Below are 23365 nucleotides of genomic sequence, written 5' to 3'. Positions count from 1 at the left end.
AACAGTCGAGGGTCATAGGTTCGAAGTTCGGTTTCTCCAAAGTCACGCCATTTAAGAAGGCCCTGTGCAGATTGAATTCCCTGGGAGTCAAACATCCCCTTATTGGCGAGAAGAGTCAGTTTGGGGAGGGATTTCTGATATGAAGAGCAATTCATTTAATCATGATCCAGACGCTTTAAAGAGGCTTAATGAAGCTTCCAACCGTGATGTACATTCTTAGCATTTATAATTATGTGTACAGTTGTTTTAAGCAAGATTCGTAATTGCTAATATGCATGCTAGAATAAAAGTTAGGCATTGCGATTTGTGCAAAATAATATATTCAGAAATTGAAAAGAATGATACAGTGAAGTTATGTATCAAGTATTTTAACAATTTACTTGTCTGTGTTATCTAATATCGCATTGCAGTAAAGTACCGATAATTATCAAATCTTATCTAACTTTATTTCTCAGCGAAATCTGAAATATAAATTTTATAAAATTAAATATAAATTTAAATTAGGATGAAATATTTCGTTATAATTCACCTAAGCTATACTAAATTAGATGCCCCATACAATAAATCAGATAATTTAGTGCATGTGATAACTTACAATAAATATTGTAACAAACAAATACTACTGTAACAAACAATTGGATCTGAACGTGACAAAACAATTTCGTCCGGGGCTTACCATAATATCGGAAAACAATTATTGTTAAAATAGGCAGGAAGTTCAGGGAAATATGTTCGGATCGTTGAAATGGAATGTTTAATATAACTTTCGATCGTTTTAATAATTGAATTTTGCAAATAAACCGTCTATTACTAGTAACTATCTTGCTGCCCACACTGATACTGTTTAAAAATGAATTACTATATTAATCGAATATAAAGTGGACTTAAATAAAACCCAAGAAAATTATTTTCTCCTTATAGGGAGAAATTTATTTATGTACAATAATACTGAAATCATGTATTTTATTTATCGGGTAACGGAAAGAAATGAGCAGAATATTCAGAGTATTGAAATGTATTTCTGGATACAGGACATACTGGAGACTGAAAAGAAATTTTAAGAAAAATAAAGAAATAGCATAAAGAATTTTGTAAGTCGAAAATATCGCGTATTTAAATCTTTCACTATCACTTTTATAAAGTTTCTTAGTTATTTTCATTTATAGATTCTTATTTTCATTTCTTTTGGATTTATTAAAGGTATTTTTTTCATTCACTTTCATTTCTAAGATAATTTTTTATTTGGTTTATTAACGGTAATTTTTTTTTATTTCGTTCCTTAAAGATATTTTTCCTTTACTTCAAAAACTAAAGACTGTTAGCTTCTGTTTATGAAACAGGATATTTTTCTTTGCCCCCACGATTGAAAGTAAAAGCAATTAATCTCTTTTTTAAAAATTTTTATAATTTATTTTTTATTTTTATTTTATCAATCAACTTCTGGTATTTTATCAGGAAAATATGATTTGCAAGTACTGTATTAAAGATAAAAGAAAACAGCAACCTTTTTTTAAATAATAAATATATGGATAAAATGCTGTTTGAAAGTATTGTATCCAACGAGGAATTTTAAAATGTTTTTAGTGATTGAGATAATTAACTTTTATTTTAATATAACTTGCTTATTAATCGTCGGAGATTAATGTATTGCTTTGGTTCTAATTTAATTTAGTTTCGAGCCCTTTTGCTTTTAATATGAATTAATTTTCTGGAGGCAGCAATAGAAGCAGAAGCCGCCAGGGATAAAATGACAACTGTTAATAATTTTACCATAAAAATCAAGATTTCAATATCAATGATCTCTAGCACTCAAAAAGATATCTTATTAATCGTGAGGGAAGCTTAACAGATTTATACCGCTATTGGTAATCTAAAAACAATAATTTCTAAACTAGAATTTGCAAGTAGCCTCATTGATAAATTACTAATTTCCAATGAAGACATACTGAATTAGCTGCCATTAAGATTTAAGCTAAATACAAAATTAAATAAATTCCTATTTGTATGGGTGTCACTAGCCCGAAGGGGGGGGTACGAGTTGGGAAATTCATTTAAAGTATTTACTCATCAAAACATTAAAGCGTAATAAGCAATCGATTATGATAAAATAACCTTCGAACTCTCAGTATATGGCTTATATATCAATAATTGTGGCACACGCCATGACTGGTAAACCTCTCGCTTAAGAATCGGGCAGCAAGGTTCGATCTCGAATTCAAACTAAAAAAAAATCGAAAAGTAAATTAGCAATTTACAAACATTTGTAATTTATGTGTTATTTTGTCTGCAAAAATATATGTTCATTCATATGGCTCTTGAATTATAATAAAAAACTAATTTTTACACTGTAGAATAATTATAATTTTTATAATAATATATATTAAATATGACTACTCCCATCATAAAAACTTTTATTCACTAATTTTCGAACTTTATTTTATTAATTTTCTTAATCTTCAGTTTAGTATTTTATTATTTTTCAGTTATGTGCAAGGACTAGACCGATGATTACAATAAAACTTGGGAAAGAAAGTATATTTTGTCATTTTGCAATATTAATAAATCGACGATCGTTCATAAGAGCAACGTTTCTGTAGAAAATCCATTGGAAAATAACTTCATTTTCCTTCAAAAATATTTATCTACTTGTTTAGTAACTTAAGCCTATTTTCTACTATTTTTTTATCATTAAAATAGAGACCATCTGCTTATGTATTTAATACCAAAACATCAGGAATAAAAAGCGATTCCTTAAAGTTAGACTGAATAATTTATAACTATCAAAATCTAATAGCTTAAAACGTTGAATGATTTTAAGATGATGATAATACATTAAATGATTGATGATAATAGTATTATTTATCACCGTTAAAGTTATAACCATAATGATTTTATTGTTTAAAAGGAAATTTTAATTATAATTAACGTATCAAGTGAATGAAACTTTATTCTTGCATGAAAAATCACTAGCATATTAATTAAATATATTTAATATAATTGTTCAAATTGAAATAAATTTTAAAAAATTCCTTTAAAATCTTATGCAAATAGGAGCCCTGACTTCCTGAACTGAAAAAAAAGAAGAATTGTTTTAGCAATCATGCTGCTTTGCCACTAAAGAAAAGGGATAACTTTTTTGTATATAAGCTAAGACAAAACATTGAAAGCTGTTTTCTTGGAATTTACCGAATAACGCTCTTTAATACATTAATGAATGAATAAGCTAAAGGTAAACTATCAAAATACCAAGTCTCACCCCGATCCGAATTTCTCAATCCGTGCCCTCTTCAAGTTAGTCGGAAAGCCGCCGGTTTTCCGACTAACTGGGGAGACCCTCCGATTCACAAGCCACTCTCTGGTTCACAAATCCTATCCTACCCGAGACAACGCAAACTATTCCTTTTTCATCCCCACAACTATATGACAAATCTAATGGAGAAATAGATTTTAGTTCTGCCAATTCGAAATGATCAGTAAAATTCAAATATTTATTTGATTAAGCTTTTTTTTTTTAAACCAAGGTTACTATCAGACATATTTAAAGGAATTCTAATTTCTATATCATATCAATGATCACATTAATGATTTACTCGTATTCAAACTTTGTTCCCTTCGTAACTGAAAGAGTTCTGAATTAAAAAAATGCATATATTCTTTCAAGTTGTGTTTTAATATCTTATACAGATGAAAAATTAAAGGGCTTGAATGTACATTACTTTGAAATAATGTTTTATCCATAGCTACAATGCTTACAAATAGCAACAAGTACTGCACCTACAAGTGTTTCAGTCCATAGGCACATTATTTTCAAATTAAGTTTCATTATTAGAAACAATATCGGCAAATTACGTTTTATTCTTAGGTACAGTATTGGCAAATAACCTTTTTATCTGTAGGTATAGTATATGCAAGAAAAGCTTTCCGTTTCGTGAAGTCTTAGAAAGTTTTCAGAAACGTGCTTAAATTCAATGATGTAAATTTTCTCAATCATTATGATAACGTATTGATTGTTTGACCAACGTATGAAGAAGAAAATGAAGAATTGATAACGGCAAAATTATTTCTCAATAAAGAGATGATAATATCTTGCTCTTTAAAGCGGAATTATTGTTTTATTCTTGCGACGATTTTTTTTATTAAAACAGTTTTCCTTTCATTGAAGTTTTTTGTTACGAAAAAGCTCATGTAAAAGATTTTATCCCGGCTTTTTTTAGATGATAGTGACGAAAATTAATTATTTTTTAAATCTTAAGAGTTAGACCAAGAAAAAAACCAGTATAGAAACTATGATGACTTTTCTATGGTGAAATTCTATATCTCATGATTTTATAGTACATTCAACAGTAATTTCTTGGGTGAGACGTTAGTATTTAAACTTTAAAAAAACGGAAACTGTTTTGAAGATTGCAGCTTTTCGATTACCTTACAATGCTTTTTTTAAAGCAAATCATTCGAATAATCTGATCTTTTCTGATCTAATATTCTGAAGCTTTGATTTATTTCTGTCAATGCTTCAATATTTTCTATCATGCATATATACATTCTATTTTCTTTTTTCTAAGAAAAGTCAGCCAACCGATAAGATGTTACGTTGTTTTGTCTTCACTCGTTTTTTTTTCTTCATATCCCTTCATATTGCGTTTCTCTTCTTATTACTGCTGTGGGGATTCATGACAAAGGATTTATAGAGAGGAGAAATGAAATCACAAACTGAGATTATAGTAAATTTGATCTCGTGTGCCAGACAGAGGATTTATTATTCTTTCCCGTAATGAGTTTTACTTCGCAATTTTAATTCTTCATACAAAACATTAGATTTAACTTTTTTCAATATTTATTTTCAATTATCTCTTACAGTTGAGTTTGGTACTTGCATGTTTTTAATCTGAATTCCTCAGTAATCTTATTTTTCTTATTTCTTTCCTTTCCTATTAATAGAATGTTAAAATGCAATCCCAAATTCTTTTTTTACGTTAAATTATTATTAGCGTTAATTTATTACACCCATTTTCTCAAAACTTTTGAAATGTTAGATGTGAACTGTACTTTTTATTTTAATGCTTTACTGTGAACCATGAATTTCTTCAATGAAATGTGAAAAAATCCAATGTAAAATCCATATAAATGCGAGTGAATGTCCAAATGTCAGTTTATTTGAATCTTATATAATTCCACACAACTTGACTGAATTGAACGAAATTTGGCACACATTTTCCCTAGTCCCTAGAACGATTAACTGCGCTAATAAAAAAATGTTACACCCATTAAAGAAGGTGAAATGAGGGTAGAAGGCTCTTACATGTGTCATCCTAATTTCGGAACACAGCATAACACAAAAGTTATTTTTATATCATCTTAAAATATATCAAAGATTTTTCAATGGCATATATTTCCTTTCTATAATTTTTTTTTCTAATTTTAATCGATTTTTAAAAATCAATCAAAAATTTATAGCAATGCCTTTTTTCCCATTGCAATGTGATGTCTATTTTGCTGATTATTAATATTTGCCACTAATCTAATTTTTAAGAGCTGTCAGAATCAACTAAGAAAATGCATATGTATCTTCAAATCAAATATATATTCCAAGCTCTAGAGAAGGATTACCAACGAAGCTTTACCTATGGGTGACAAAGGGTGTGACTAAACGTGTTTGTTTATCTGAAATCTTAAATATAAATTAACTAATTACTATGAAAATTAGGACTGAGGGTTCTGAAATGGTATAAGGGATTGAATGTAGGAATTCAAAAAAAGTACGAGGTAAAATAATATGTATTTTGCTTTTTCATACTCGTTTATATAGAGAGTGTCCCAAAAAGTGGAACAAGCCTTTATTTTCTCAAATGCTGCACCTACACATATACTTTCAATTACAAAGTTTAAAAAAATATTTTTTATAAAGCACCCATAATGAAAAAATGTCAATCAGTAAAATATTTCTCTTACCCTTACCTATGGACATGCAAAGTTTCACGGTTCTTTTTATGAAAGTTACGAAGTTATTTAAAGGGAAACTAATTTAGACCACAGTTTCATGCCTCTAAGTGGTATCTGAATGTACTTTTTGTTGCATTTTCAGGGATAATATACATATCACTAATGGTAATTAAAAGGTCAGAATCGGACAATGATAATGTTTTTATAAACGTATAAAATTTAAAAATAATTAATAGCAGATGCATTAATATGTGCTTACAAAACTTGTTCTTGCATCTTTGGTACCAATTCAGAATTCCATTGTTCTAACAATACTTACGTACAAGCTATTTAGTTCAATGTTGGCGATTTATCTATCAGTAGAGACACAATAATATTTAAATATAACTGAATATATCGGTAACTATTTAGCAAAACTACTAACCAACGAAATTTTGAAAATTCTACACCACATATTTTTGGAAAATTGTTGATGGTGTACTTCTTTTACGAAAAATGGATTTTAATAGTTTCAAGTCACTGTTTAGACGATTAATCCTTTTGCATAGGTTATAGCAGCATTCATTTACCCAAATTACATTTCTGAGGTAAGACGGATTTGGTACACCAAAGCAGGATCTTAATGCATAACTTGAGATGTCAATCATGATCAGATTCTAACTGTTCATGGAGTCCAGGAATGGAAAATGGATACTTGTTATTATGTTAAAGTATTCTATACACTGTCGGTTTTAGATTTTTGAATTCTTAACTGAATATTCGTTCATTATGAGGATAACTTGAAAAATAAGCTGAAATATTAGCTTCTGTATCTTTTCTATAACGCCTCATCCTCCCCGGTCCTACCTGGAGAAGGAAGGATCTCGTCATTTGCTTTCCCTAAACTATTCGTACAGTTCCTATAAATCTGTAGAAAATTCGGTAAAAAAAGACATTTGCATTATACGATTAAGCCAGCATTATGATTCCGTACAGCTTAAATCATTAGCATTTCAAAGTATTCTTACTAAAATGAGTCATTCTAATTGCGAGCAATGAATTGTATTTTCTTGTTCAGTATCCGCCACTTCTCTGAGATATTTTAAATGTTTAAATTTTGATTTTTTTAATAAAGTGGAATTTGCAACTCCAACGAATCAAAATGGAGTATAGTATGCATGATTAGGAAATGCCTTTCCAGTCACGATGATTGAATGATGTACTACTACAACAACAACAAAAAAAATCGCATATGACAGGGTTTTTGTATTGAATAAATATGCATTTCTGAAATATATGTTTCCATCTAAATTGAAAAATTAGCATATATTTTTGTTAATTTTGTAGATATAAATGTGAAACTTTCTGTGGATAGAAATGAATGCAAAAGCAACATTTTACCGATTGACCTTCCAACATTACGAAGACGCATAAAAATGTAATATTTTTACCTTCCTATATTCACAGAAGCCAAAATGTTTTCATACAATTGTCCATCTTATTTAATGAAACTTTGCAATTGGAAATATATATCTAAGAGTAATATTTAGAAAATAAGAAATTATTTCCCTTTTTTGGGATACTCTGCATGCATAAAATAATAAACAGGCTGATACCACGCTTACAGAGGTTAGTATAATAAAAATATTTAAAATAATTAATTATTTAAATATTTAATGCCTTTCACAAACAAAAAACTTGACTAAACAGTATTCTCACTTTATACATATATAAATAACAAATACCGTAGTGAACTAGACGCAATTTCAGATATCAGATAACGTCTTCTGTTGAGCTTAATTATAGAAAACTCAGCTTCCTGAAACAAATAGCACTCAAATGGTCTTCCCCTTGAATTAGGGATTGCAATACCGGTATACTGGGATACCGAATACCGGTATTTTGAGACATTTGTACAATTTTGTAATACCGGTATTCACAAGTATAAATACCGGTTTTTCGGTATTTACTAGAAATTTTTAAAATTGTCTCCACTATATGTTCAGGTATCGCGAACATAACAAAATAGTATATGTTTTTGTTTTTATGTCTCCCTAACGGGCGAAATTAATTAGCTAATAAATGACTTAATTAATTGCTTAAATCTAAATTAGCGAAACAGGGATTATCCCTGAAAGAAAATATTGTATCCATAACGACTGAGGCAACAATTATGAAAAAAGTTGCAACGTTGATTGGTACAAATCAGCAGTTGTGCTATGCACATGGAATTCAATTAGGAGTAATAGATGTATTATACCAAAAAAATAAAGAACAGAAGAATCGAAATACTGTGAATATAGAAATTTTGGATTCCAACTTTGAAAAGAGTAAGAGTGAGAGTGATATTGACAATGAAGATAATGACAATGTAATTGTTGAAGAAGATATTGCTAATGAGGATGAAATATTAACCTATCAAGAATTCCTTCCTATAATTTATAAAGTTCGAAAAATTGTTAAGATATTTAAACGTTCCCCTATAAAAAGGATATATTACTAAAATATATACTAACTGAAAATAAAACAGAATGTATGTTAATATTAGATTCTAAAACACGTTGGAACAGTTTACTCCTAATGATAGAATGATTTTTGAAACTGAGAAATCCAATCCAAAAAGCAATAATCGACTTAAACCTGTAAATGAATTTTTCAGATAGTGAATTCGACTTAACATCCAGAACTATATCAGCTCTACTTCCAATAAAACTGACTATTGTGGAATCATGTCGGAGAGATTCTCATTTATTAACAGCTAATGCAACAATAAATTTCATGTTGCAGTCACTGAAAGAACAGCACGCATCACTATCTAAAGAATTATATATTACATTGAAAAATCGCCCAGAAGAAAGGCATACCGAAATAGAAAATGTCTTTTGGTATTTAAATAATTTTAATGATTTTAAAAATGAAAATGAAAACGAAGAAAAGAAAATAACCAATTCAAATCTGATTAAGTTTAGAGTAAATTTTCTTAAAACTTTTTACCCACAAACCTATCCACATTCAGAATTCGGTTCACTTATCGAAGATTATGATGTCACTACTGTCGATAGTGAAAAGGAATTGTGTTTTGAACAAAATTAGAATTAGCGATAAATAAAAAAAATTTCAACGAACCAAAATACAGTACTGAAATCAGCTATATCCAAACCCATCCGACGAGAAATCGATTTATTTGAAGATGAGGGATTTAGAGGTAAATACTTGAAAAATATATCACGCATTGCTAATAGTACTACCAGCAAGCGTAGATGCCGAGAGAGCGTCTTCGACAGCTGGTAATTTTTACACAAAATTACTTTTCAGGCTTAATGACAGTACAATTGATGCATTATGTTTTTTAAAATGACATTTCAAAAATTTGTAATAGTACCACAGACTGAATAGTGATATTTACACATTTTTGTGATTTAAATAAATAAGACGTTACTTTACTTTTTTGTGATTATATACTGTTATAATTTATAAGTTACAAATTATTTTTTGTGATATTTACACTCTCTAACAAAACTGGCAAATAAAACAAAGAAACACCTGTGTTTTCTTTCTTTTTCTAAAATTTCTAATACCGGTATTAAAACCGGTATCCCGGTATTAAGATTTAAAAAATACCGAATACCGGTATTGAAATTTTGGTCCGGTATTGCAATCCCTACCTTGAATAGTTAAATATATGGATGAGTAACTTTTAGCTTCAATCATCAATCAATGCAAAAAGAATTTCTGTTCTGTTTTCATTCGTTTTGGAACTTAATTAATGCCATAATGAATAAAGAAATAAAATGTAAAATCAAAAATAAATCTTACGAATGTTATTAGAGTTATTAGATAAACCTTTAACATTATTTATAAAATCTACTTTGAGTGGCTGGAGGTCGGCCGAGAGTATGTAAGAGAGGTACTCGAAAAGGAAAAGTATAATTAGGGGATAAGAGGGAAGGTAAAACTTTCTGCAGTCGCTGAATTAGAAAAAAAAAAAAAAAAACATTACATTCCTTATGCCATGAATGAAATGCATCATTTAGTCGCTAATTATTATATAAAATGTATCAAATAAAGTTAAACTATATAAATATCATCAATAATTTTGTCTCAATGAGTGGATTAGATATACTTGATGAATAGGAGACAGTTTGTTTTGAAATTTTGCAAAGAAGGTTTCGATAATCAAATCTGCTGAAGATTTGTCTTGTGTCCTATGATTTTTCTGAACATTAAACTTACTTTTGAGAGCGAAGTGTCAGCAATTTATTGTGGCTTGAAAATCTGGAGAATGGTACCCTATCTCAGTTGACATCCTCTCTATCTATACTTGACTCATATTACTAAGTTGCTTGCAAAGCAATCACTGTGAAGCTTATGAATGAGGTATTAGTATAATGAATTAGATAAATCGATACCAGGTGGGAAAAGTAAATAAAATTTGGGTCCAGGGAAACGCTCCAGCGATGGTTCATATTAGTTGTTGCCAGTAATTACAGCATAACGTTGAAAATTTCAAAGTAAAAGTTTTTATCCAATTTTTTCGCCTTATGATTTTTTGTACTTGGGGTCGTGTAAAAAAGTATTTTGTGCATAGATGTTGCAAAATGTTTTTGTAGGAAAAAAATCCTATGCCGGACAAAAATAAATAAATAAAATAAAATAATAAATAAAAGCTTTAAAAACACGTTTTTATAAAAAAAAGTTGCAAATAATATTGTAAATCAAAAATATAAAAGTCAGAACCAAATCGTATAACTTTATGATTCTGATAGAAATGTTCTCAGAAAATTAGAATTTTAATGACATTTGTAATAGATTTTCAGTTTTTAATGATTGCTTTGTAATTTTCTTTTTAATAAGATCCTTTGGGGCTTAATTTTTTTCATTATATTGTTTCCACCGAGTCACTCTTTTATTATCTGGTTTAACCTCCCTATTTCTACTATTGAAAAACAAATTTTGAACTCATATAAAAGCATTTTTCTATGTTTTTTATTCTTTAATATATTTTATAATTCATTATTATAAATATTACAGAGTCAATTAATCAATTTTTCAATCTTTCTTAATCAACCTTTTTGAAATTCATAACCTCCATTGAGGCGCCATATGGGAATCAAAATGTGATTTAAATTAGTTGGTCATCTCTAGAACATTAGGTTTGGTTTAATTGTGGATTGTTAGTAAAAGAGCCATTCTTTGACCATAAAGCTCCACGCATGTAATGAGGTTTACATTTTCTAAAATAACTTTTAGAGTAAATGATTAGAACTAGAACACTAGAAAATGGGTGAAAAATCGATTCCAAACTTTATCCTTACAAACAGAATGTCAACTTAAATAAAAGGGTGTAAAAAGTTAAAGTAACACTGACTTTTAGAATCAAGGCAACATAAAGAGATCAAAGATATATTAAGATAGAAAAGCGCTTTCGAAAAATTTACAAGACATAAAACCTCACTTAAATCCAGTCTTTTTTTTAACTTGACAAAAAGAGAAAATGCTTTTGATAGAAGGTTTTTATTAATTCCTATTCTCTTGACGCTTAGCTTTTTCCAAACTTGAAAAAGAAGTTTTGAAACTGAATGCGGAGCTTAAGCTCTTTAAAAATGTACTAATATTGACATTTTCATTATTTGAAAACCGATTTTTTTTTACCTTGGGTACATTTTCCATTTATGCACTTTAATCCATCTTTGCATCTTGGCGCCTTGATGTCTCTTAAAGAACCCATCAGATGTTCATCACATTCTTCATTTTCTTCTGAAATAAATAAAAAGGACTGTAAAGGACAAAACAAATGTACAGTGCCAGTTTGATTCTGAATCCATTACGTATTTTAGAAAAGAATTTGGAACAATTAATTTTAAGATTATTCGATATTTTTTACCATAATCGTCCAGTAGATATACGGCGAGAAGTGCAACAATTTTGGTAGCGAATTGCAACGCTTTATTCTACAAGAAAACTTGAAAATAAGGCAGCAAAACACGTCGGAAGCTAACACATAAATAACATTTGAAGATATAAACAAAACGTAACTAAATAAAAGATCGTAACAGAGAATTCCATCTGTTGACTCACTTCATCCCTTCGCGTTTATATAGGTTTTCTGACAGGGCATAGAACTTTTTAGAAGAATCTTCAAATCTCGGGTCTTAATATAGTTATAGTAATCCCATATGTCCTTGTATTTCCTAAAATCTTCATTTTCATTACCAAAGTTTTCAGGTGTGTCGCCAAGACCGGGGTCAATGGCCTTTCATGCACTCAGCTACCATTAAAATAATCTCTAAAACTTTCTTCCTTACTATGACTAACTGAGCGAGGAAGTTATATTACAAATTCGAATAATGAAGTATATAATATTTCAAGGACAGAGAAGTAGAAAATTATTAAAAATACGAACATTTAATTAATATGCTTTTTTTTCCTGCAAAAAAAGCGATTTTTTTTAAAAAAAATTACAAAATATGAATATAAGAAATTTGTAAAAGTGTGAGGCACTGAAAATAGTACTCATAGAAATTCAATCAAAATAAATATCATAGGAAGAAAAATTCGTAAACAGTCGAAATACGCTTAACAATTTGGAATTTTAAGAATAGTTTACAACTATGCATTCAGAAAAAAATCTTTCTTAATTCAATTTCGTTATAATATTATTTTAAGGTCTTCTTCAATCAATTTCTTTATAAAATGGTTTTCATTATAAGGCTGCGTTTGCTAATTTACCTTGAGTTTATATTTTTAATGAAAAAACTATTTTCAACTTTAGAATTAAAAAAAATACTTTAATATTTTCACCGTGCGTTGTATCCCCGAAGGAGTTTGTTACTTTTATGCTTATGATATTACTGTTCTTTAGATCTTTAAATTTTAGAAAAAAAACAAAAAAACATTCCGTTACATGAAGCAATTAGACGCAGAAGAGCAGCAATTACTCACTGAAATGAAGCGATTTAAAAAGCAATTTGCCCCAAAGATCAAATCTAAATAATAGGAATAAAGGTTGAACAGATATACTTATTTTAAGCTCAAAAAGCGCTGAAAATGTATTAATTGATACTTTAGTAGATTTTTCGGGCTCATTAGGGGCTTTATTTATCTCTAGCAAGCAAAAATTTTTAACCTCTTCACCCCTTAACTGCCAGTGTACTGAAAACAATTCCCCACTGCCACAAGATCTTACATTATTTAAGTTTATTGTCGCCATTACAGTCACATTCCTTCATCCATTCTAAGGCATGGGCAGGTCATAGTCGAAATCCTGTTCAGTGCCCTTTTATAGCATTTGGAAGCAGTGAGCTTAGTTCTACGAGTAGCAACATATTTTAAAGGATGAAATCTTTTTTTAAAGTCTTTCGATGATGTAAATATACTTCCTTAGCAGACAAAGCGCATATTCCGCAGTATATGTATATATGACAGTGGAATACTATATTTGTCAAAAATTTAAAAGAAATTTTCTAGGATTTTCCACATAAATTCCTAAGTTACATTGGTCTTGTGGAGAGGACTCGATTCCTCTAAAAGTTTCAAATATGGGTCAACATAAATATGTTATTGAGAGTAAAACATCCTACCGTTGGTGTGGCCTGGAAATTTAGAAAGGAGGATGATAGCTCACATAATCATTTAACAACAAGTTCAAGTTAGCAATATTCGTTCATCTCAAGCTGCAGGCATTTCAGATATGGGGATGAGAAGCTTTCTATATGATGGTTTTCGCTTCCCTGATAGGTACAAAAATGATGAAAATATGAAGAGTAACTTATGACTTTATTCCTAACCCAGAAATAAAATAAGAAGATACCATCCACTGATAATCCAATTACATCAGGACACGTGAGATTCTTAGCATACTTCCAAAGATTTGGAAGAATGCGGGAAAATAAATGCGTGGAGGAATCTGTACTGTTTACCATTATTTAAAGGAATGCATAGAAATCTCGGAATTGAGAAAAAATCTGGAAGTTGAAAATGATGACTTAAGTACAGTACTGATGGCACTAGACAACCTTAAAACACTGAAGAACATGATGTTGAAAATGTCAGTTTTTTACCATCTATTTGAAAGTTTTAAAGTGTTTGGATTTCTATTGTTGTCGAACCAAAATTTGGAGGAATATTAAGAATTTTGAGGAGGAGTTATGACCTGCTCCTCGTGATAGGTGTACGGGAAAATGAGGAGGAAGGTCAGAGATTCATCACTTTGTGGTTGGGGGGGGGGGGAAGAGGCAATTGCCTTGAAGAGGATGTCAGTTTGGTGAATCGGCCGGTGTTATGGATGGATTATGCTAAAGACAGCAGTCGGCCACAACAAATTCTGTCGATACTGCTTCGTTCAGTGGTGGTAGATGCTATTTGCCAGATGCTATACAGTAGTGCCAGATGCTATTTGTCTCGGCGGCTTGGCCAATCAGTCCAATCCGGACTCTAAGAGTGTGAAGGGGTTTCTCATTATGGTTACTTTGTTAATTCCTAAACGGTCCTATGAAGTGAAGGTGATCGAGTTCCTATATTTAGGTTTTTTTTATTTTTTATTTCTTATTCATTTTTCAGGCATCGCAATGATTTAGTGGCAGAGTTTTAGTTTTGTCACTGGATGGCTTTATGTTCGAGACACGACTCTATTAGACATAAAGGAAATTAGCTGAATTCAAATATCCTTTCTCTGAAATGATGTGGTAATTGGAGGAAGAAGGTATAGATCACCGATTGGCTTGCAAAGCAAGCTACAAAGCAAAACATCATTGATCCTGTGAGCAGCCCCAAATCTCACATTCGGAATGAGAATCACAAAAAGACCTCTTATGGAATGAGCTGTACCAGAATTCATCAACTGTCTCTTTAACTAAATTATTTTCCTCCACAATTTCTCAAAGGTTGAATAGCAACAATTTCTTCAGTGATTTCCAGTTTACAAAATTTCTCACTGGCCACAGTAATTTCAATTACTATCCCAAGAAATTTGGATTATCGGACGCTGATCTGTGCTCTTGAAGCGTGGGTGGAGTTCAAAATGTCGAACACTTGCTTTTTGACAGCTCCAAACTTACTGAAGGGAGAAGGGATTTTATTGTCGATCTCGATGCCTGTAATATTAATTTTCCACCTCCGCTTCATGTTTTGGGCGACCACAAAATGGTTTTTTTCCCATTCTGTAAATTTATTGCCTTTGCTGCTTCAGATTTTAATTAGTCTTGTTTTTTTGCTTTGTTTTTTTCCTGTTGCTCCATCTAGAAAAATCGCGTCTAATTTCAAAATTAGATGTTAATATAAAAAAAATCTTAGTTTTTGAAACTCTGATGCAGCATGTCTATGAAATTCATGCAAAATTTTAAATAATTGTCATTTTTAAGTATGCAAGAATATTTTTCAAAAGTATTAAGAAAATCAAAGCATTTAGTCTCTTTTTTTGTTTTTAGTTTAATTTAAAAATGAATTATTCTTCAAAGTTACTATTGAGCCATTTATTCTACTATGAAATGCTTTGTATTTTACTTATTACTTGTTTGGAAAAGAAGAATGGCGATTAAATATTTTAAATGCTATAATTGTAGAATGCATTTTTATGTATGTAATGTTGTATTTTTCCTTTCTTTATAAAAATACCTTTTTATTCCACCAAGGTGTATATATATTGTGAAAAGTTTTACATTTTATGTGTTTATTTGTTTAGGAAAGAAGAATTGCAGCAGAATATTTTAGAGCTTTCTGGAATTCACTGTACTCTGGAAACTGGACCCTGTCCGTGAATTTTCCAGAACAACTTCTTTCTTCGCCCTTTATGTGAATTTTTAAGACCAACTTGTAAATTCCAGCAGCTCTTCCCAGCTCCTTAATCTTTGTGAGTAGCTGTACGAACAGATATTAATGGAAGAACTATAAATATTAAAAGCTTTTCAATAGAATGTTGGATGATTGATTAGTGAAAAAGTAACAATTTGAAAAATCTTATATCCAGAATGATTACCCTAGATAGTGAAAGTGGCTGTCACTAAGCTATGGCGTCAGAAATACGATTAATGTTTTATGCAACGTGTATGAGATAAATTGAGATTATTCAATGAGCATCAGGAAGACTGATTAGCTACTAACAGGTTAAAGTAGTCTCTTCTTGAAACATAATTTAATTTGAGGAAATATTTAATATATTTCATAAAAATCAAATTATTCACATATTTTTTCTGTTGGAATTACATTGCTTTGTTAATGCATTTTGTCTAGACAAATTCGTATACTGTTAACTGAATAATTATTGGACAAAAGTGGAATCCGTTTATTGTTAAAATGCTCAATAAATGCCAAACTTCGCTTGGAAGGGTTTTTTGTTTGTTTGTAAAATCGTGTTTTTTCAGAGAAAATGTTTAGATATGAATCACATTCTGATTGCATATGAATATTTTTTACTCTTACCTACGTATGAACTGGTGATTTAAATAAAAAAAAAACATGAATGCAATTAGTTTAACATATTATTCCAAACAATCTACTGTATTACAGGATTCATTTTACAATTGTTTTCGGATCCGTTATTGTTTGCGACACTGCAAATGAATCCATAACTGAGTAGATGAAAAAATTTGAAGAAATCAACCAAAGAAGAGAAGTTACTTCGACTTCTAATATAACTCTAAATCAAGAGTGATTTTAAAAAATAAAAATTGTGACGACATATCTTCGACCTCAGAGCGGCGAGTATATTTGCAGAGAGAAAGAGATGCATGAAATGGAAAGTGATTTGAGGATTTATAATAGGGTCGTAATGAATACAATTGTGTTGAAACTGGGAGTATTCTACTTCTGATTATTTAATATTCAATCGTGTGCTAGGAAGTGAAAATTGATTCACATTCCTCTCCCAACTTATCAAAACAGACTCTTCCAATATCACAAATATTAAATCACACCTGGCAAATCGTCAAAGTCGGACTATAATTGGTGAAATATTTTTCTAAAAATAAAATTTATGGAAACAAATAGATTTAAAACTAGATATATTAAACTTTCTAATCATTTAAAAAAATTATTTCTATTACAATGTAATTAACTTACTGTTAAAGCTTATTCAAAATGCACACAAACTGCCGGGAAACTTTCTCAAAACTAAACAAATATTTTCCAGAAAAGGTATCTCTCACATTTCATTACCTGGACACACCTCACCCTTAAATATTAACGAAATTCAAGGGGTATTTGCTCTATAGGTGTGACGCTTTGGGTTTGTTTGTTTCGTTTTATTCAATTATCGTTCCGCTTCGAAAGATATCCAAATTTGGCGATGGATCTCAGAATTTTCAATAATGATCAGATGAAAAGGCAACGCTCTTTGAACAAAAGCATCCAAGAAATCTGAATGCATGGAACAAATATTTATTTTCTGCTTGGGGAACAAAACTCGAACTTATTTTAAAGAATTTTGGCTTAGAAGGTTTAACAGGATTGATATGAGACTGCTGACTGAGATAAAACAAATATGTTTTCTCTTATAAATGTGGAGTCTTCCGAAACCTTTTAAGTATAACAAATCATCGATATTATATTCTTTATTGATTCATAGATCGTTATAATTTACAAATCGTTATGAGGATTGAAAAGAGTTTGCTGAGTAAGACAAAAAAGAGGTCAAAAGAGGTCAGTTTTTCCCTAAAAATGTGAGGCTTCCTATACAGCATTACAAATATAGAAGAAACCTTTAAAGTATCAGAAATCATGGGGGTGACAATTTATTCTTTTTTTAATCGTTGGAACTTAGTGCGTTTACAGATCGTCTTTTTTTAATCGTTGGAACTTAGTGCGTTTACAGATCGTTATCATCTTGCGTTCATCCATTCACAGTTAGCGTGTTAGCATAAAGGCTAACAGAGTGACTGGTGTCAATCCAAAGATGACGTTTTCGGATTCAGGTACTCTGCTTATATTCGGAAGTGTACTCTTTTCACTTATGGCTTATTAAACTTATGGTTTATTTGACCGTCTTTGTTTCTCATTTTGTGTTGTTTCATCTTTTGTTCTAGCAATGCAAACAATAGATTAGATATAAATAATAAATTAGATATTTTAAAGAGAAAAAAAATTGCGGGAAGAATATTATTGTTTCTGCAGAAATTAATTAAAAAATATTAGATGCTTGAAGATAAATTTTTGGTTTGATTTTGTTTCTTTTGTCTTTTACTTTTGTTGTTTTTGTTTCTTTTGTCTTTTACTTTTGTTGTTTTTGTTTCTTTTGTCTTTTACTTTTGTTGTTTTTGTTTCTTTTGTCTTTTACTTTTGTTGTTTTTGTTTCTTTTGTCTTTTACTTTTGTTGTTTTTGTTTCTCATTTTGAACCATTTGATTTTGCAATGTGAGCAATAACTAAGATATATAGAGATATTTTAAGTAGAAAAACATTATCGAATCCAAATTCTTGTTTCTATAGAATTTAATTAAAAAGAAATATTCACCATTAAATGCTTATAGATGAGTTTTTCAGAACTACGCTGTTTTTGTTGCGACAACTTTTTGTTTCTAATTGATATTTTAAAGTAGTAGAAGTGAAATATATATATGTATATCTAATAAAACATTTAACATACTTTAATACAGCACAGATGTAAACAAAGCAAATATCTTCCCGGTACTTCTGATCATTAATTTTCTAATGAAGAAACATGTGTATCATTTTCCCATTCAATTCTTTATGACGAAGATCTGAAAGATATTATAAGATGTTTTTCTGTGAAAGCTGCACCATATTAGTGGTTCTGTCATTCGAAGCACACAAGCAATATTAATTTCTATTGAATCCCTTCTGCCTTTCTATACGAAAAAAGTTCTTTCAAGCGCAGCAGGGAGTCTACGTGCCAAGGGGGAGGGGGAATAAATGTGAAGAAATCCTTCTAAATATAGTAGGAGAAGTTTTGTGAATTGCAATCCTTTTTTATTAATAGCAAGGAACGTGAGAGTCTATAAAATACTGACCTTTTGAGAAGCGTATTTATGGATATCTGTTGAAATCACAGTGACATTTCTCGTAGATAAACAAGTGAGATTTGCAACTACTTATGACTTTAACCAATAAATATAAAATTTCTATTAATAATAAAGGAGACTATGTATGTGTTGATATTTTACAGTCGAATCGTTTGACTTAGAACTACCAAATTTGACACATATATATTTTGGATGGAGTTTCAATAAAGTATAAAATAAACGAAATCTTAGCGTTTTCCACCTAAACATTTGAAAAAATAATAGCATATAAATGTTTTTTTTTGCATCATTTTAAAATTAAAAAGAAATGTCTTTTTAATAGTATTAATGCAATTGTCGAGGAAATTTCCTGAATTTAAGCAATGCTCAAAAATGTTTTTTGCATAATATTCCTCAGTAGGTTTTAATGTTGTAAGGAAATCAAACCGTTTTTATTTCTTCATCAAATAATTAATCGCGTGATTTATTTTCATCTTTGAAAGTTATTGGAGAAAGATTCAGCTTATTACCTACTTAATTTGCGCTAGGGATCGGAAACTGAAATTAAATTAGAGCAACAGATAATGTTCATTTTGAAACAAATTACACAGTTACCTAAGTTTTTAATAGCACTCTGATGTCATGAAACTCAATTCTATTTGGATGGTTCATGCACATAATGAAATTTAAGGCTATTAAATTAACGTGAGCTTAATTTATGTCGCAATCTGATGCTTAAAACTATTTTTTAGAGGGAATCATGAATATGAAGTTATGTATCAGAGATTTAATTGAAATTAAGCACGACCAATATTCCGTGGACCAGCTGGTGGACAAAGACGGCTAGTATTAAGGAGAAAAATGTTTTAAAGGCATTCTTATCAGCAATCTAAAAGTCGAAAGTAGATTCCTTCTGTTCGGAGATGTTAAGGAATAGAATATGGGAGCCAATCTAGATATTAAGGAGGTATTAGAAAATACGATATGGGAATATATCTAGTGCTTAGTTTTTTTGTTACGCTGAATGATTCAAATAAAAAGTAATACGGGCACTATGATCTGCGCAAAATAATCCCCAAAACGAGAGGCAAATTTATCGATTTCTCATTAAGAGTGTGCATTCCGTCATCACTAATGGGGACATTCCCCAGGTAACACATCTTCCTCATCCAGTGTGAAGGATGGTTTTTAGTTAAGGAAGATTTCGCACACTCTCCTTTATTTCTTCTAATTTCTTAAGGAATGGAGGTAAGAAAATGAAAGAGGGTTGAAGAATGCTATTGATGAAAGCTTCTGACCAGCCGTCATATGCTTAGTTAAAAATCAGTTGAAGTTAGGGGTTGAAAATAATCACTTTTCAATCTCTCATTTGAAAGAGATTGTTGTTATCGAAAAAAATTTATGCCACAATTTGCTATGATGAGGCGATAATTCTTCTATTTTAAATTATTTTTCAATTTAAAAAAAAATAAAAAATGAAAAAACATATATAATAAAAAATGAGAGACCTCAAAATTCATCTTCATAAATATGCAATCACATAAAACAAAAACATGCAAATGCTTTAATGGCTTGTGTAATATTTTACGTATTTGTTGCTGTTGTATTCCAGGTTTCCTTGGGTATAGATAGTGTATGATACTCATTGAAATAGCATATGCTTTGCTTTTTTCTAATTTTTTATGGAAAAGTTACATGATATTTTACATGATTACAGATATTTTATTATGAAAATACCTTTATCGAAATATTTTTCTTATTTTATTTCTTTTAATTCTTAATTCTTTAATATTTTATTCTAATTTTCTGTTACGTAGTCTAGAAAAATTAAGTCGATTAAGTAAAAGGATGAAGGGAAAGAGAAAATTAACTATAGTAAAACTCATCTAATGCTAATTCATCGGTATTTTGAAATTTTCTCTGTTTTCATGTACGTTGATTTGCGAAAATATCGTTTATAATTACAATTTATTTCCACTCATTTGAAACTAAAAGTAAAAATTATAAAAGCTTGTTTTTATTTTTAATCTTTTTTTTTAATTAAATGCCTTCGCACATTGAGCACACGGTGTCTTTTCTATTTTACTTGATACTGTATTCAAGAACAAAAACGAACCAATTTTCTCACTTTAAAAAAGAAACTTTGAGCATCATAGATGTTACTTTTTCTGTTTATGTTGACGATTTATTGTATAACTGTTGCATTCAAATTGTGTTTAACAATTTATTTATCATAATTATCTATTTATTAAATTTATTATTTTTAAAATTACAATTATTATCACTTTACTATTAAAATTACTTACTTTTTGTTTATTTATTATGCATTATTTAAATGTCGAATGACTGTAAATGAGCAATTAACTCATACTGAGTAATTTAAAAATGTTTAATGTTAAAAAAAGTATTTATTGCCATTTTTAGCTTAAAAATCTTGAATTTCTTTTTCATACCCATTTTACGATCTAGTTTTTTTCGAATTAATCGAATTTATACTATGTGCTATAGTTGAGTTAGCTAGGTTTCACAATATGTATTTTCCTTCAAGTTAACTGTCAACTTGAATTAAGTTTTAGAGTCGGAAAAGCCATTTTCTTGGCTAAACTGCGTCAAATATTTTGTAAATATATTTGTGGTATTGATCATCAAGATTCTAAATATAATTTCGGAGATTAAAAATGATCTTAAATTCAAAAATAAATCACAAAAATATGTTCTTACACATAAGAATTAAAAAAAAAATATAATAAAAAGAGGAAACTGATTAGGTAACTTACAAAAGTTCTGAACAGAAAGCATATTTTAATTAAAAAAGCATTATCTGTAGAATGCGATAATAGTTGCAAAATTGGCACCTGCTGACAAGCAAACAATATTTTTTTAGCATATAAAAGAACAACATCTCTGAATGAATTGGGATTAACTTTATTTCGCATAATGAATTATGGCTCAATAGTTACATTCTAAACCGCTACAAATAAGCTTATACTTTTTATAAGAAAACTGCTCTAAATGACATAAACAATTGTATTTTATTCTTTTTGGGTAAATAAATACATTGCTTAGATTTTTATGCAGTCTTCTGGTCCTATTAGTTATATTCAGATAAATATTCTTCCACTCTCCTTCGAACAAAACTGACTGAGTTATAAAACTTTGAATTTCAATATTTTAAGCCAATCGACATCCATATAGAAGAAGCACCGGGAGTAGTGTTTTTGAGGTGGCCATTGAAATGGTCTAAAAATGTGCTGCTCAAAGCTTTATAACTAGTTTAGGTATTGTCGCAGAAATGTGGATTTTGTTTTGTTTAAATTGTTAGTATGTCAAAAATATTTTACTAAATGGAAATAATATAACCGGAAAAGTATAAATTTTAAATAATGTAATTTTCTCAATTATACCTTGATTGATTCAGAAAACATGCAACATAATTTTTTATGTCATTCAGAGCATTTTTCCAATTGGGAGATAAAGCCTATTTTTAACGGTTCAGAGTTACTGGGTCACGATTAAAGTAAACATCCTGTATGAATACATGATTCCAATAACATTTCTTAAGAACAGGAAGTATACCAGATTAAATATCTAAGTTTGTATAATCAACAGCATCGGGCAATTTAAACATCAAAGTTAAGTAATTTAATTAGCTAACTTTACTTACCTAAAATTTTAATGCATGCATCGCAACATCCACAGTACGAGGCATTTGGTATAATTCGACCCTTGGAACAATTCGTGATGCTTTCACAAGCCACAGCCTTACAGAATCCATCATAACAACGAAATTTTTGCAAATCAGATGCCGAAACTGCTGCACAATAATTTGTCCATATACAAAAAACGCAGATAACAAAAGAACTGGCCAAAATTATTCTCTCAAATAAAACGAATTCCGCCATTTTCTGAAATGATTAATGTTTATACTCACTCAGTTGCTTGTTTCATGGCTAAATAAAATTACAATAGAATAGTTTCCAATGAATGCTTTTATCTGCCTTATCTCACTTATCTACTACCTGTCAGCCATTAAATAACTCTCATATCACTTACTTTCTTTTTCGAAGTTCTTTTATCATCGATGTTCCTGTTGAGATGCATTTTATTTATCAAGACGGGATTTGGTTTGTCAGCTGTGTAACGACTAATAGTTTCATTCTCGCTTTCGAAAGCTTTTTTAAAATCTCAAATGTTTGTTTTGTAAACGAGAAATCAATTGAAGAATTTTGTCATCTATTACTGTTAAGTATATCGTTAAAATATAGATAGTAAAAAATTCTTAAAACACGTCTTTATGAGTACAGTCAAGTGGTGAAATAATTTTATCAAACACAATGATACTAATTGGACAAACGATTGAAGTCAGTTGGAATCTTTCATAGCATTCATTTATAATATATATTTAATGCTCCATGATAGTTAGGAATTTACTTTCTTTTGATATTCATCGTGGCCTTATTTCTTTACAGGAATATTTTCAACGCCTAATAAATC

General features: G+C 29.7%; 1 protein-coding gene across 1 annotated transcript in view; it reads right to left on the bottom strand.

Moving 5' to 3' along the window:
- The window catches only part of LOC129960445 (uncharacterized), a 45472-nt gene extending 22628 nt beyond the window's left edge, over positions 1–22844 (bottom strand). Inside the window, exons 1-2 of the mRNA XM_056073883.1 lie at positions 22536–22844; positions 11572–11676 (exon numbers count right to left, since the gene is read on the bottom strand). Coding sequence (XP_055929858.1) covers positions 11572–11676; positions 22536–22773 — 343 coding nt within the window. The 5' untranslated portion in view covers positions 22774–22844. The remainder of the gene's footprint in view (positions 1–11571; positions 11677–22535) is intronic.
- Between the last annotated feature and the right edge of the window lie 521 nt (positions 22845–23365).

Source organism: Argiope bruennichi, chromosome X2, assembly GCF_947563725.1.
Source record: "Argiope bruennichi chromosome X2, qqArgBrue1.1, whole genome shotgun sequence".
Taxonomy (NCBI): Eukaryota; Metazoa; Arthropoda; class Arachnida; order Araneae; family Araneidae; genus Argiope; species Argiope bruennichi.
This window is presented reverse-complemented; position numbering and strand designations above follow the sequence as displayed.